This window comes from Marmota marmota, unplaced genomic scaffold (assembly GCF_001458135.2).
Source record: "Marmota marmota marmota unplaced genomic scaffold, marMar, whole genome shotgun sequence".
NCBI lineage: Eukaryota > Metazoa > Chordata > Mammalia > Rodentia > Sciuridae > Marmota > Marmota marmota.
The window spans coordinates 6,577,013-6,592,061 of record NW_026000240.1 but is presented as its reverse complement, the minus strand read 5'-3'; the positions used below and the strand labels follow the sequence as shown (position 1 = coordinate 6,592,061).

The 15,049-nt window shown below is 41.1% G+C and overlaps 1 protein-coding gene across 9 annotated transcripts in view; it reads right to left on the bottom strand.

Annotated features, from left to right (window-relative positions):
• Window positions 1–1,118: 1,118 nt before the first annotated feature.
• Window positions 1,119–15,049, bottom strand: part of Golgb1 (golgin B1) — a 72,899-nt gene continuing 58,968 nt past the window's right edge. For all 9 annotated transcript variants that reach the window (XM_048793920.1, XM_048793921.1, XM_048793927.1 and 6 more), the window contains 8 exons: window positions 13,781–13,959; window positions 11,181–11,343; window positions 9,739–9,876; window positions 5,759–5,902; window positions 4,855–4,952; window positions 4,224–4,358; window positions 1,852–1,957; window positions 1,119–1,614 (listed from right to left, as the gene is read on the bottom strand). In XM_048793920.1, the coding sequence (XP_048649877.1) occupies window positions 1,480–1,614; window positions 1,852–1,957; window positions 4,224–4,358; window positions 4,855–4,952; window positions 5,759–5,902; window positions 9,739–9,876; window positions 11,181–11,343; window positions 13,781–13,959 (1,098 nt within the window). In that variant the 3' untranslated portion in view covers window positions 1,119–1,479. The remainder of the gene's footprint in view (window positions 1,615–1,851; window positions 1,958–4,223; window positions 4,359–4,854; window positions 4,953–5,758; window positions 5,903–9,738; window positions 9,877–11,180; window positions 11,344–13,780; window positions 13,960–15,049) is intronic.

The following is a 15,049-nucleotide window of genomic DNA, read 5'->3' as shown; positions in this document are numbered from 1 at the left end:
GGACTGGGGTCCAGCAGCTAAGGCTAGAAGGATGCTTGCAGCCATTACTGATGTTGGTCAGTGAGGAGGAAGCCTGAGTATGTAGAGCTTTTTAGACTTGTAACCATTTCTGTGCAGCCCATTCCTTCTTCCCCTCTCTTCCGTCCCCCATTCCCAGTGTACAAACACTAGGTATGTAAACAACCATGTTCATACATTCACATGCACACACAAAACTACTCAGTCTGAAAATAATTTTATTTTACAATTATTCAGGAAAGTTCCTGGGATGCTGTGACCAAGATTAAATCACCACAGAGCAAAGATTGTGAACAGATTAGTGATCCCTCCAGTCTCCTCTCTTCCATAGGTAGGGAGAATAGGCAGGGGACATATCTTGAATATAATAAGAGAATCACAAACTGGTGAGGGTGTGTGAGGAGAGAGAGGTGGTAGAGAACAGGCACAGATGGAATTTCCCCTGGCTGTCGTTCTTAGGTCTGGTTTTAAATATTTTATCTCTCTATATTCTCTTTCCTCTTGCCTGAGCCCTCTGGTCCACAGAGGTAGGTGAGTATGGGGCTGGGAAACTGGAATAACTGTTGCCAAGAGCACTGGAGCTGAGTGCTTCAAGAGGTGCAGTGTGGGCATCACGCTAGTCAGCCCTGGGCTGGAAGTCAATGCCCCACCCTGCACTGGCCCCTGGGCATATCTCAGGGTCCATAACTGAAGCACATACGAGTAACTGGAATGATAAGAATCTGAACACCGGTGTCCACAGCCAGTTCTTCTTGCCTTTCAGGGAAAGGTATCAGCCACTTAATACATTGTATAAATACATTACTATGGAGGCCAGTCAGTTAGTCTACGTGTGATCAAGGGCATAGACAATGGGTGCTGTCCTTATAGTCGAGGACCACAACTTTCCCTCCAGTGGAAGAACAGTCAGGGGAAAAGATGCTGTCCCCTTCCCCATGATAAGTCCCTGAGGAGTTCTTCAGCTCCCATCCTATTCAGCAAGACATCTAATCACATTTCTATGAGGCTATTTGTTTATTCCCTAGAACTGTTTACTTTCCCCCTGAAGCAGGAAAAAATATAGACAAATGAAACAAAAAGAGCTATCAATCAAAATAATATTGAAATTCAAATTATTAGGTTTATTAGGACCATTCTCTTGACTTGGTTGAAAGACATGTCTCAGTATCTCATAGGACCATAGAACATCAGGACCTGCAAAACTCTGAACCAACCAACTGTGAGGCGTCTCAGATTAAGCAGAGTGTTTGGGCCCTGGGCAGTAGAAGAAAGCAGACTCTCCAGTCCCCGAAGTTCCAACCTGTCCTCATTCCACCTCTGTTTTTGCAGGCACTTTTCTTGGAGAGGTGGAGAGATGATCTGTAAATGGGAAGACTGTTCCACTGGAATAGATAATTATGGCAATAGAGGTGAGAGACTTCCAAGTTCTGAGGGGTATGGTCCAAAAAGTGACAACTAAGTTTATAGGTGTCCTGTGAAACACAGAACAAGTAGAACATGAATCATCAGAAAGTAGATGGCTGCCAACAGTGGCACTCGGGTTCGTGAATGACAGAGTGACCGCAGGACCCGCTTCCATCCAGCACCACTCCGAGTCTGAAAGAAAAACCTGACAGTCAGAGAGTTTCATCATAAAGGGCTGCATTCTTTTCCCTTCTCCTTTAATCATGCAAGTTGGCAAATTCCACCAGGGTCCTCTAAGTCTTCTGCACCCTCTAGTTTTAGAGACGTCACCTGCTCAGGGGCTAGTCTTCTATATACTCTCTGCTTGACTCTGGACCCTCAACACTGGCAGCCCTGAGAGCACACCCTCTCTGCGTTGTCCCTTCTTACCCTTCGACAGCTGTTGCTCGTGATATCTATTAAGAATGACTGCTCCTGAGTGCCACATGAGCCAATGATAGGAGTCCGGGAAGAATCCCATTCGTTGTGTTCCAGCCTGTGTAAGGAAAAAGAGGCACAGTATGGGTTCACAGCACGAGAGGCTGGTTGGGGAAGTCTTCCTGGTCACCGACAGCCAGAGGTAGCACAGGGGATCTCAGCAAAGGCTGCTCTGCAGTGCCTGGCTCCAGAGTAGTAAAGGTGATACTAACTACCAGGAGTCGACTGTCTACTATGTACCAAGTGCTGGCTCAGATGCTTTGGAGTTGGTGGAGTGACCTGCCCCTGGGAACACAACCAGCAAGCAGTGGAACCAGAATCCAATATCCAGTTTTTGTTTTTGTTTTTTCCACTACACACATCTGATTCAGAGAAACTTATCATATTTTCTTTTTCGCTTATTAAAGGCTAAGAGGCAAAAGCATATTAAATTTTCTGTGAGGTTCTTCAAATTAAATTGCACTGGCAGCCTCTACTGCTTCCGGCTTCATTTTTGCTGATTTGCTTATTTATTTCATACTGGAACTTCTCCATTTAAGGAAGAAGCTGCCATCAGTCACCCAAAGGTCTCTTGAGGAAAACGAGAATTGTGGTGAGAGCACATCTGATCAAGCATCTGTCTGTTAACTGGGTGGGCGGGAGGGAATACTGCTCTCCTCATGCTTCTTCTTCCTGGGGGATACCTATCACAGCTCACACTCTTCTCCAGGAGACAAGGAATACCTGAATCTGATCTGTGAGTTTGGAAAGAGATCCTGAGCATGCGCAGCCTCGCTCCCCGCCACCACCGCCACCTGCTTTCCTCTTGAGCCCCAGGCTGACTGCAGAATACACCTTCTGTATGTTTGATCCTCCATGAAGTATGTTTCTCTGAGGCAGCCTTGACCTGGAACTGAATGTTCTATTACTCTGGAGGCAAGTCAGTTAGGCTGAGGGAGGATGGGATGTCTGTAGGTATTATTGAGCCAACAGTGTGGGCTGCTTTTCAACTGCAAGGCCACCTAGTTCCCCATGCACTACAGAGTACACGTGTGTGGTCCCTAAGACTTTAAAGTACTTGGCCAAGGTGGTAAGCACTTAATTAGCTATCCCAATCTCCATTCTACATCACACCCAAAGAGGGAACTATGAGGGGCTGGGCTTGGATTATGCAGCTCATCCACAGGCTCAGGAGTCACCCTGTGCTATGCAGTCTCAAGTTGCCTTGGGTAGGTAAATTACGCATTAGGGGGATCCACCTCCACATGGGCCAGGTCTTACAGGTCTAAGCAATTCCACAGCAAGTAGAAGAGAAATAGCTATAGGTGAAAGGCCTGAAAATGCTGGGCAGAGACAGCAAGACAACACAAAGCTGTGCTGTGCCTCCACAGAGCCACCTTTAAAGCTGCACACCAAGGCCCACATGGAAGCTAATATGCTGAGTGGGAAAAAAAGTGATTTCAAATAAGACCCGCGCCCTGGGCTGCCTCTTCTGACACTTACGCTTTGCAAGAAGGCATTTGAACACAAATACAATGAATTTCCACCCCAGTTAACAGGCAGATGCTTGATCAGATATAACATAACCCCAGACATAACACAAGAGCCTACTTTTAATGTTTCTTTCCACATAAAAGGACTTCCAGCGACAAATACTTGTAGTCACTTCACCCTCTTATGCATAGTGATTCTCTCAACTAGTGAGCTGGTAATAACGAATACGGGTTCCGTAGTCCCATCCTTTCCAATCACATATTGTGAAAATTATTCCCAAGAAGCACAATTCATTCTGTGATTCCAATGTTTTGAGTATGGCAAGAGCAGAATCTTCTACAGAGAAAGTTTAGTCTGTGACTGGGAGAGGAAGTGCAGGCTTAGGAAGTATCATTTGCTAATAAAGTTATTTAGTTTTAAAAATCAGCTTTATAAAGTGGTCTTTTCATCTTCTATTATGTTTTAATCTTTAAAAAAAAATGACTTCAGTTGATTCAGATCTCAGATAAGGAATGGAGGTTGTTGTTGATTTGGCCCTCTGAAGAACCCAATACCCACATTATACAGTTATTGTGGGGATGCAAAATACTTTTCAAAGCTTACTTCATATCATAGGATTGGCAGATTTTGTTATTGTTATTATTATTATTATTATTTTCTAAGAACTACTTTGGAAAGCATGGCCCTCCTAGACTCCAAAAGTAGTTTTGGGTGACCACAATATGACTCTACACTCACTGCAGCACCTGTCTCCTAGTGAGGGTAAGATCATAATGAATCCTGAGTCTGGCCATGCAAATGCTCATGAATGCAACGAGAAAAGGACAGAGGCTGCCCTGATTCAACTTTACCTTCTGATCTGCTCTTCAGCCAGAGAGAGGGCATTCTCTGCAGCTATTCTTTGGTCTCGTTCTTCTTCCAGCAGCTTTCTTAATTCACTTACTTCCTGTTTGGTATTGCACAGCTGCTCCTGGGCTTCAGAAAAGCTTCAAAATAAAAGGGAAACAGTGAGCATCATTAGATGCAGAACAGCAGGAAAGTTTATAGAAGCTTCTCTGAACATGAACACACACACACACACACACACACATCTTAAAAGCACAGCTGATGAGAGATTAAATGAAACTGCAGAAATACCTTCAGGATGTCTGAGGACTGACAATATCTTTCATTTCAATGCCACAGTATTTGTTAGGGGTGTTGCTGTTTGGCTTTATAAACTTTTCACACATACCATTTGTTACTATTTAATTCTTATATTATTTCTCTGAGGCCAAAAAGATAATAAGGCATATTATGGGCCGGGGTATAGCTCAGTGGTAGAGTGCTTGCCTAGTGTGTGTGAGGTCCTGGGTTTGATCCCCGCACCACTAAATAAATAAATAAGACATATAAAGTCATATGGTGGACCACAGTTCAAGCTAGGTGATTGCCTGACTTCTGTGCATTTATGTATGCCCAGGAAGAGTCCTGCTCCCCTACCTTTGCTGTGGCTCCCTTGCTTCCTGAGGATCACTCTTTCTGTGAACTCCATTCTTTTCCTGGGGAGCTCCTGGAGCAACATCTACATGTGGTAGCCCCTAGAAGAAGAATGAGCTTAATAATTCAGTAATGAAAGCATTTATGAAACTCTATTTGTAAAAAAATGAGTTCTCAGTTTTTACAAGTAGAGTTTGGAGAGAAGAAGAAATTTTACACAAGAAAGAAAATGGGAGAGAATGAGAAATCCTGGACAGGAATATTCTCACTTACAATTCTCAAGTGCAGGTTAAGAAGTGAGAATCTGCTCTGGTAGATCAGTCACCTCCCTAAAACCCTTGTCTCTTCCTTAGCTTTCTCCTCACATTCTCATTTTTTAATTTATCTTCTTGCAAGTTTAAACCTCACCATAAATGTCTGCTTTCATCTAGTGGGGCTCATGGATTTCCAGAACTCTGGTCCCTCCCTTGCTTGTGAACTCTCCAAGCCCCTTCTGTGTGTCTGATGGAACTCATATGAATTCTCAGCCTCCACGAGCTTCAAAACCACACTCTTTCCATGGCCTCCACAATTTTGCCTGTTTTGTCTCCCAGGTCCTCCTACAGTTTTCATATTTCTTAAAGCAAAATCCATACTTTCTCAGTTTTGGAGGGCCCAAGGCTGTCATTACTGTTTCCCACTCAAGTTTTGATTTCTCTCTCACTGTCTCACTCATCTTTTTTCTTCTAATCCTTTCATTCTGTAGTTTTACCTAGACTTTCTTCCCATTTCCTTAACATTCTCCTCTTCTGCCCCACTGTCTGACATCACTCCTACTTGTGTAAGCGTCTTTGAGGCTGCTCTTTATGCTTTACCACTTGCCCTCAATTTCCTAGTACTTTTTTATTCTCACTTCCTTCTTACTCACCGCCTGCAGATCTCGGATCTGCTTCTCCAAGACTGCACAGTGATTAAAAAGGTCAGTGTAGTGTTGCTGGTTCTCACGAAGACTCTGACTAGTATCACATAGCTGAATGGAGAGGGTGTTTTTCTCTTCAAGGAGCTGAGAGAACTGAAACACAAGTGAGGATAAGTGCCCTTCCACAGAACCATTTTACCATAGCACTGCTGGGTTTTAAGGATCAAATTTTTAAGTGCATGTCAAAGTGAGAAAATGCCTAGTTGTTTCAACCAAGAAAAGAAAATTATTCTGGAGGAGTAGCAGGGAATTTTTTTTATTGTTTTAATGGTGCCTAGAATATTGACTGAAAAACCATGAAACAGAAACCCAAAAATCTACTAGGATAAGCTATCCCAGGAATATAAGAGGAGAAAGGAAGGCAATAGGTTGGGTCCAAGTTAAACTAGTAATAAATGACTACAATCCCAAATCCAATATAGCTAGAGAGAGCACTGTCACTTAAAAATTTGTACAATAATATTACTGGACAGATTCTTCAATACCACAATACCAAGAGAATAGAGTAAAATATCATAAGCTGGATGTGATGGCACATGCTTGTAATGGCAGAAGGATCAAATATTTGCAGCCAGCTTTGGAAACTTACAAGACCCTGTTTCAAAACAATAACAATAAACAGAACAAAATGGGAAGGGGATGTAGCTCAGTGGTAGAGAACCCCTGGGTTTAAACCCCGGTACTATCAAAAAGAATAAATAATTATAATGTGTGTTAGGTATAATGTTAGAAGTGAAAACAGAATAAATCCAAACACACCTAAAGACATGCAAATAACTACACTGGGAGCATTGATTTTCACAGATTCAACAGTCAAATCAAACAATGTTTTAGAGAAAATAAATTGTTTTTTAGAGATACTTGGGGGGGGCATTTGATGCACACATAAAATTAAAACAAGAGAATTACACATACTTATAAAATTACTTAGTAAGCTAAAATTTGCTCTTTACTTTTTACTTTATGCGGTTCTGAAGAGCAAGTCTCAGCTTATAAAGCAATTTTACAATTTCTTATTTGAAAGATGTAGAGAAAGGACTTCTGTCCTTGTCCACAAATGGTTAAAAAAAAATGAGTAGTGATTTGTCCAAAGTTGTGTGGCTGGCAGATGTCAGACCCTGGTTCAATGTGGTTCTTGATTTCAAGTCTAGAACTCTTATCTACTACCTGATAAATCCAATTGGAGGGCCCAGCAAGGGACGTTAAGAAAGTCATGGGTACCTGCAGTTGTGGACTGGTATTAGTAAAGAAAAGTATGTAAATATGTGAGAGGCAATATGGATTTGAAAGCAAAGTAATGAGAACAATGACAACTATAGACAGAGGGAGTAATGCAATCTTCTAACACAAGAGAAAGAAAACGTCCCTGGCCACACTGAATAGTTCAAATCATACCAAACATACGCACAAATAAAAACCAAACAAGACAAAAACAAAAACAGAAAAACCCTTCATATTGAAAAAAATCCTCATACTTTTCCCTTAGCTGATACAAAAGAGGAAGGAAAAGGCCTGCAAAATTCACTGGAAGCAAAAACTCCCACAACTGGAGAAACCAAATTACCTATCAGTAATATGCCACCTCCTAATGTTTGCACTGCTTGGTCTAGAATAAACACGGTGCCTTTAGTTTAGGGCTGGCACCATGATCCAGGGCCTGGAGTCCTTTTATTGTAAATATGGTTTTGTTGGAATAAAATCACCTCATTCATTTGTGTATTGCTGCTTTTGGACTACAACTGCAGAGAATCATAGATACACTGTCAGGTCTACAAATCTCAAATATTTACTCTTCTAAGCTGCTAAGGAACACTTTGCTGACATCTGCTTATAAGCTACTATATTTCATCATGTCCACATTTGGGGGAATGATATAGACTAAAATTATCATTATTTATCCCTCTTACATTTTAAAATATTGAGAATATTTTTACAGTACACACAGATATCTAACCATGCTGGTAGAAACATCTAAGGAAAGAATGAGGGCAGTGGCTTTAGAGAGAGATCATTTTATGCTGACCATCCATCTAGGCCATCGGATTCTAGGGCCCCAGAAACAATTCTCCTAGTTAGTTGGGACCAATTTAAGAGTGAGGGTAAACTCAAGGGACTGTAAAAACTTCAAGAGAGGCCCCTACGTGCATCCTTAACACCTAACACACAACTAGACTCATAGCAGGCAAATAATAGTTCCCTGTTAATGAACCCAGGCTAGGTAGCTAGGTACCTTCTAGCTGAGTTCTAAAAGAGCTGTTTCTCACCCAGAATGACAATGACCTATAGCAGTGTTTTTTGTACTTTTAGTGGAATTATATCTCAATAAATCTGTCAAAAAATACAACTTTGATTGTAACCCATAGGCTCACACATACATTTAACTGAAACATAAGTTCATCTATATTATAAATAAATATTTTTATTGATTTTCTCTCAAAGAACTCTAGCTGCACTATTTGTCTTACCTCCAAACTGGAAAAACCCAATGTCTTTCAAGAATAGAAGAGAGAAATTACGGTACAACACAATACTGTACAGCAAAAGAATGAAAAAAAAAATCACATTATATTCAACAAAGTGGTTGAATCTCACAAAATAAATGAAGCCCCACAACAGAGAAGCTACGACTCCACTCATATGTAGTTCTAAGGTGGGTGGTAGGGAATAGAAGAGGGCACAGGGCACTTCTGGGGTTCTGGCACATTTTGATTCTTGATCTGTGTGCTAATCACATAGCTGTGATAATATATCACACTACACCTATGATCTGATGCTTTTCTATGTTTTACTTCAATCAAACATTTAGAATTATTTTAGTTGCTATCCATCAAAATGATTGCATCTTTTCAAATACTCCTGAACCAGTTTTAACACTGTCCTAGAAGACAAATACTCAGAGACAGTCATGGTCAAATGTTTAGAGGTCAAATGTTTGAGCAAATGTAAGGATTGAGATGGGAACTAGCTCACTGCAAGAAGAGGGGCTATAGACCTATTCTGGAACTTCTGGAATATCTGACAATCTGGAAGGGAAACTGGGTGGCAGCTGCTCAGAGTCCCTCTGAAACTCCCATACAAATGTCCCCAACAAAGGGGGATTCGCAATTTCACCAGTTTGTTTGGATCCACTTTTTAAAAATGCAGTTTTCTCTACCTAAGTTAATAGTATTAGTTTCTGACACTTTAGTACCAATTAGTTGAATTTAACACCATCTAATGAGTATGTTCAACTTATGGCATGCACCGTGCTTTTCCACAAAGAAGATCACATTTGCTTCACAATGACCTCCTCTTAACATCTTAGGTAAATTACTGTATTATACTGGGCCTTTTTCCTCTTCTGTGAAAAGAGCCTACTGATTTTTACAATTTTTGACCCCAGACTCTTGGTGAACTGATGAGAAACCTATGCATAACCCATTGTGCATACATTTTGAGGCATATACACTCTTCTTGAAGCCAATCTCTCGGCTCCAGAGTCTGGTCTCTTAAATCATTTCTATTTTTAACACAGACTCTTAACTGGATTCTGAAGAAGGCAGGTAGGGATTGAGCCACTGGAGAACATTTCTGACTAGTCAGAAAGCAACAGAAGGATAATTATTCATAAAAGATGAGGTAGGGAGTTACCCCAATGTTACTAACAAGTGATTCGGGTGGGGAGATGATGCTGGGAGGAAAGCTTCCTAGAGTAGTTGCCTTCTTTATTCTTACTGTATGGATTTTTCCAAATCATCCTCAAGGACTGTCTCCTCTCCAAGCGCACAGAAAAGAAAATGGTCCTGTGTCCAGTACTTTGGAATAAGCAACCCAGGTTCTGAGAAAGTTGTGCTACAGCTGGGAGCCTACGCTGAATCAGCTTCTACTTACCATCTTGCTTCTAGTCATTGGAAAAAGCAACCAAATTCCAATTAGCAGCAAACACTTACCTTGCTGTTCAGTTGCTGAATTCTTATTTCTTTTTGGTGAATTTCCTTTAAACTATCATTGAGCTGGGTCCTGAGAAGTTCTGTCTCATAAACTAGGTTTTGTGATCCCTCAAGGGAAGTTGATGTCTGTAGGGATGCCTGCCAGGATACAAACATTGATGAAATTTTCTTCTAAGATTTCTCATGCTTAATTCCTTCCCTCGAGAAACCCTGCCCACCCCACAGAAAGTCATAAGGTAGCTCGACTAATAGTGGCAGATTGTTGAGAGCCACAGCCGAAGGGGCCCCAGCAAACTTCCAGCTGCCAGCAAACTTACAGCTGCCAGCTGATGATTGCCTCACAGTGGCCCCAGCAACATCTAGCTGATTGGCTCCTCTGCGGTGATGCTCATTGGGCTGTTTCCCTGCCCTTTCAGACCACGGAGCTGCTCATTGGGGGACTTTTTTGGCTCCGCCCACGTGACCCAGCCAATCGGCCTCAAGAGCAGGAGGATTGGGGGAGGGGGGGAGAAGCTTGTGTGGGAGAGAGAGGCTTGTGGAAAGCCGGTGGTGGCAGTTGAGGCTCTGAGGATTTTTCCTGAGAGGCTGTTTTGTTTGGCGTGTGTGGTTCTAAAAATAAAGTTAGTTTCTTTTGACAAGTGGCTTCTGATTGTGCCCAGCCAGACTGCGGCATTTGGTGGGCCGCACGGGGAGCGACTGAGGGTAAGTGAAACCGCTCGCCCCTGAGGGCAGGGCAAGACTATGGGTAGCCATTTTAAGATTCTTCTTTTGTTATTTTGTTTCACTTTTATTTTAAGTTGCCTGTCCCTGGAGATGTGNGTATACTGAACCGGTAGTCAGTGACGGGTAAGATCCAATTGCAATGGTACCAACCTAAGGACCATATGTACTATTGGACAACCTAAGGCAGGCACGGTCCCTAAGCCACATGCTTGTTGTTTAAACAGAGAGGGGGAGATGTTGAGAGCCACAGCCGAAGGGGCCCCAGCAAACTTCCAGCTGCCAGCAAACTTACAGCTGCCAGCTGATGATTGGCTCACAGTGGCCCCAGCAACATCTAGCTGATTGGCTCCTCTGCGGTGATGCTCATTGGGCTGTTTCCCTGCCCTTTCAGACCACGGAGCTGCTCATTGGGGGACTTTTTTGGCTCCGCCCACGTGACCCAGCCAATCGGCCTCAAGAGCAGGAGGATTGGGGGAGGGGGGGAGAAGCTTGTGTGGGAGAGAGAGGCTTGTGGAAAGCCGGTGGTGGCAGTTGAGGCTCTGAGGATTTTTCCTGAGAGGCTGTTTTGTTTGGCGTGTGGTTCTAAAAATAAAGTTAGTTTCTTTTGACAAGTGGCTTCTGATTGTGCCCAGCCAGACTGCGGCAGCAGATGGGCACTTAACTTATATGAAGCTGATGTTTTCTGGTAATGGTAATTTCAATCAACACTGATTCCTCACCTGTCTTTGGTATTGTGCTTTGAGGGTCTGAGTCTGGGATGAAGACCTGAATTCCCTTAAAAGATTCTGCAGGTGACTGAGCTGCTGATCTTTATCTGAGATAGCCATAAGGTACTGCTCCTTCATTCTCCTCTCATGCATTTCCCAGGAACTCTTCTCCATCCTAGAAAACAAAACAAACAAACAAAAAAAAACCTCATGGAACAAGGATAGGTAAAAAACATACTTATGAGTAATTACTTGTAAATAATTCTATATTTAAAACCATTATGAGCTCTTAGACATGAAATAAAGAAAATATATAATCAGTGAAATTTAGGTTATAAACATAAACATGCAACAAATTGATGCAGAACTAAAAAAGGAATTCCAACTGGCTGGCCTGGACTAAATTCACAGAGAAGTTGGCATTTGGTCTGGAACCTGTATAATGAATTGGGTTTCCAAAATGGGAAAAGTGTTCCAAGAGCAGGAAAAAAAAACTAAGCAAAAAGCACTAAGCAAAAGTTTGAATTACAGAATGAATTTTAAAATTGTGGGATGCAGTACTAAAGTACATGTGTTATAAACAAGAATGGAGAGAAATGAGGTCAGGCCATGTAGGACACAGGAAACCATTATAATTGATAGCAGGGCAGCACCATGATAACATCATGGCTATAAGAATGCAATTGCAGGAGAGGATGTGGAGAAAAAGAAACACTTTTACACTGATGGTGGGACTGTAAATTACTACAGCTACTATAGAAATCAGTATGGAGGTTCCTCAAAAGTCTAAGCATGGAAGCACCATATGACCCAGCTATACCACTCCTTGGCATTTATCCTGAAGAATCAAAGCCATACTACAAAGATACAGGCATACCCATGTTTATAGCATCACGATTCACAATTGCCAAACTATAGAACCAGCCTAGGTGTCCATCAACGGATGAATGGTTAAAGAAAATGTGGTATATATACACAGGAGTTTTATTCAGACATAAATAAAATGAAATTACATCTTTCGCAGGAAGATGATGGAACTAGAAATTATTGTGTTAAGTGAGATAAGTCAAACTCAGAAGGTTAAGGGTTGGAGGTTTTCTCTCATATCTGGAAGCTAGAGTGGAAAAGGAAAAGAAAGATAGGGGTGGATCTCATGAAAACCAAAGGGAGATCAGTAGAGGAAAGGGACCAAGGAGTGGGAGGTGGGGACTGATGAGTAAGTGATACTGCCCAAATTTTTTTTATTATATTGTGTATTGTGTACATGTATGAATATGTAACAACAAATCTCATCCACTATAATCCACCAATAAAAAATGTAGGGGAAAAAAGGGAACGCAGCTGTAGACTCTGAAGGACTTGGGATCAACAGAGGGCTCCACAATACACTAGGAACAGACTCTGAGTAAGAGGTTCTTAATTCCTCTGGGCCTCTTCAATAAAACAGAATAAACTATCAACTCCTTAATGTTATCATAAGGATTAAATAAGATACTTACTATGTAAAACTCATCAAGCACAGAGCTTGGCACATACTGAACACTCAATAAATATTAGCTGCTGTCATTTCTATTCCTTGAATTTGGCCAAAAGTAAGGCTTCTATTTGACCCCAGCTATTTTCCTTTAGTATTTGTAAAAATAGCCTCTCTGCCATACACATACACACACAATGGAATATTACTCAGTCATAAAAAAGGATAACTTTATGACATTTGCTAGTAAATGGATGGAATTAGAGACTATCATGCTAAATGAAATAAATCAATCACAAAAAAAACAAAGGGCAAATGTTTTCTCTGATATGTAGAAACTAACCCACAATAAGGTGAGGAGGAGAATAGAAGTTCAGTGTATTAGACAAAGGGGAATGAAGGGAAGGGAGGGGAGATAGGAATAGAAAAGACAGTGGGAAAAATCTGACATAGCCTTCTTATATACATATATAAATATGGTATAGTAAATCCCACCAGAAGACTGGTGCCCTAATTAGAATAAGATATATTCCATGCATGTATAATTTTATCAAAATAGACTCTACTTTCATGTATAACCAAAAACTCCAATAAAAATAAATGTTTAAAATGTATGCTCTGGAGAGGGGGGAAAAGGCCACGAACTGTAAGATTCCAATTATAAAACATTTTCAAAATGACAAAATTATAGAGATGGAGGACAAATTAGTAGTTGCCAGAGATTAGGGATTCAGTGCAAGAGGGTGGAAGGGGAGAGGAAAATGTGACTATAAACTAGTAGCACTAAGGACATACTTGTAGTGATGAGCAGTTCTACTATCTGGGTTGTAGTGTTGTTTACATGGTGTCTTTACATATGTGACAAAACTGCACAGAACTACACACACACATATTCAAATAAGTGCACATAAAATGGGTGAAGTCTGAAGAAGACCTGTAAATGGTACCAATGTCAATTTCCTAGTTTTGATATTGTACTATAGTTATGTAAGTTTGCTATTTTCAGAGGAAACTGGGTAGAGAGTACAAAAGAGCTCTCTGTACTAGTTTTGCAACTTTCTATAAATCTATTATTATTTCAAAATTAAAAGTTAAAAGAAAGTGAAATGAAAAGGGTCAAATGCAGGGATCATCATACCTGAGCTGATGCAGCTCATGCTGCCAGGAGATGTTTTCCTGCCTGAGTTCTTCTTGCATAATCTGGAATGTTTTTGTCTTATCTTGATAGTCCTGAAGTTGAGCCTTCAGTGGACGTAACTCAATGATCTCTTGATTAATCTGTAAGTACTGCTGCTGCAGATTCTTCAATTCCTTCAGCTTTAACCAAAAGAAAAGATAACGGATGAATCATCACATCTCATTCACCAAGCTAAGTCATCAGTAGCTCTCCCACTAGTCAAGCCAGACACGGCAACAGACTACCAGCAACTGATACATCACCCACTAAAACATAACACTACAGCAAGAGTCTCTAAAATGGTGAAACATACACAGCCATGCTGTTGGAAATTACCCATGGACAGCCATCAAGGCTGGAGACCATTTCAGCAACTTCCTCTCCATACCCACCCTGCTCCCAGGATTCTAAGTTGATAACAGAGTTATAACTCTGACATGGGATAGACTGAAGGGACCTACCACTTCACTGTGGGTGGTTACACCCTAGAACAAGAAGCGTAAAGACTGATTGGTTTTCCATATAGTCATGTGTCCTGGGTTAGGCTTCCAAACTTTCTTACATAGTCATCAATTTGAACTTGATTAGCTAATGTTAAGAAGGCGGTGCAGTCCAGTGGTTAAGAGCACTTAGGCTCTGCAGTTGCATGACCTACTATTTCTTGGATGTGTGAGTATACAAATGCTCCTCATACCCTCCAAGTCGTAATTTCCCTCATCTGTTAAATGGAGATATAGTACTTTTTTCATTAGGATACAAACATCCAGTGAAAAAATTAACACACTTCACATGTAAAGTTAGTGATGATGATGATGATGATGATGATGAAGGACTTGGTTTTATATTCCAGGTGTATTTTCAAACTCTTTATCCCCCAATACTCATTAAGTCTTGATAGAAATAATGTTAGGACATCTGGGCAAAGACAAGAGCCTAGACACACACTTCTTTCACCTTCTCAGAAATGTGATTAGCATTACAATACAGGCATTTAAAAAAATTTTTTTAAAGCATACAACAAAATGGATCAAGGAGCTTGATATCAAATCAGAGACACGCCGTCTGATAGAAGAAAAAGTTGGCTACGATCTACATACTGTGGGGTCGGGCTCCAAATTCCTCAATAGGACACCCATAGCACAAAAGTTAATAACTAGAATCAACAAATGGGACTTACTCAAACTAAAAAGTTTTTTCTCAGCAAAAGAAACAATAAGAGAGGTAAATAGG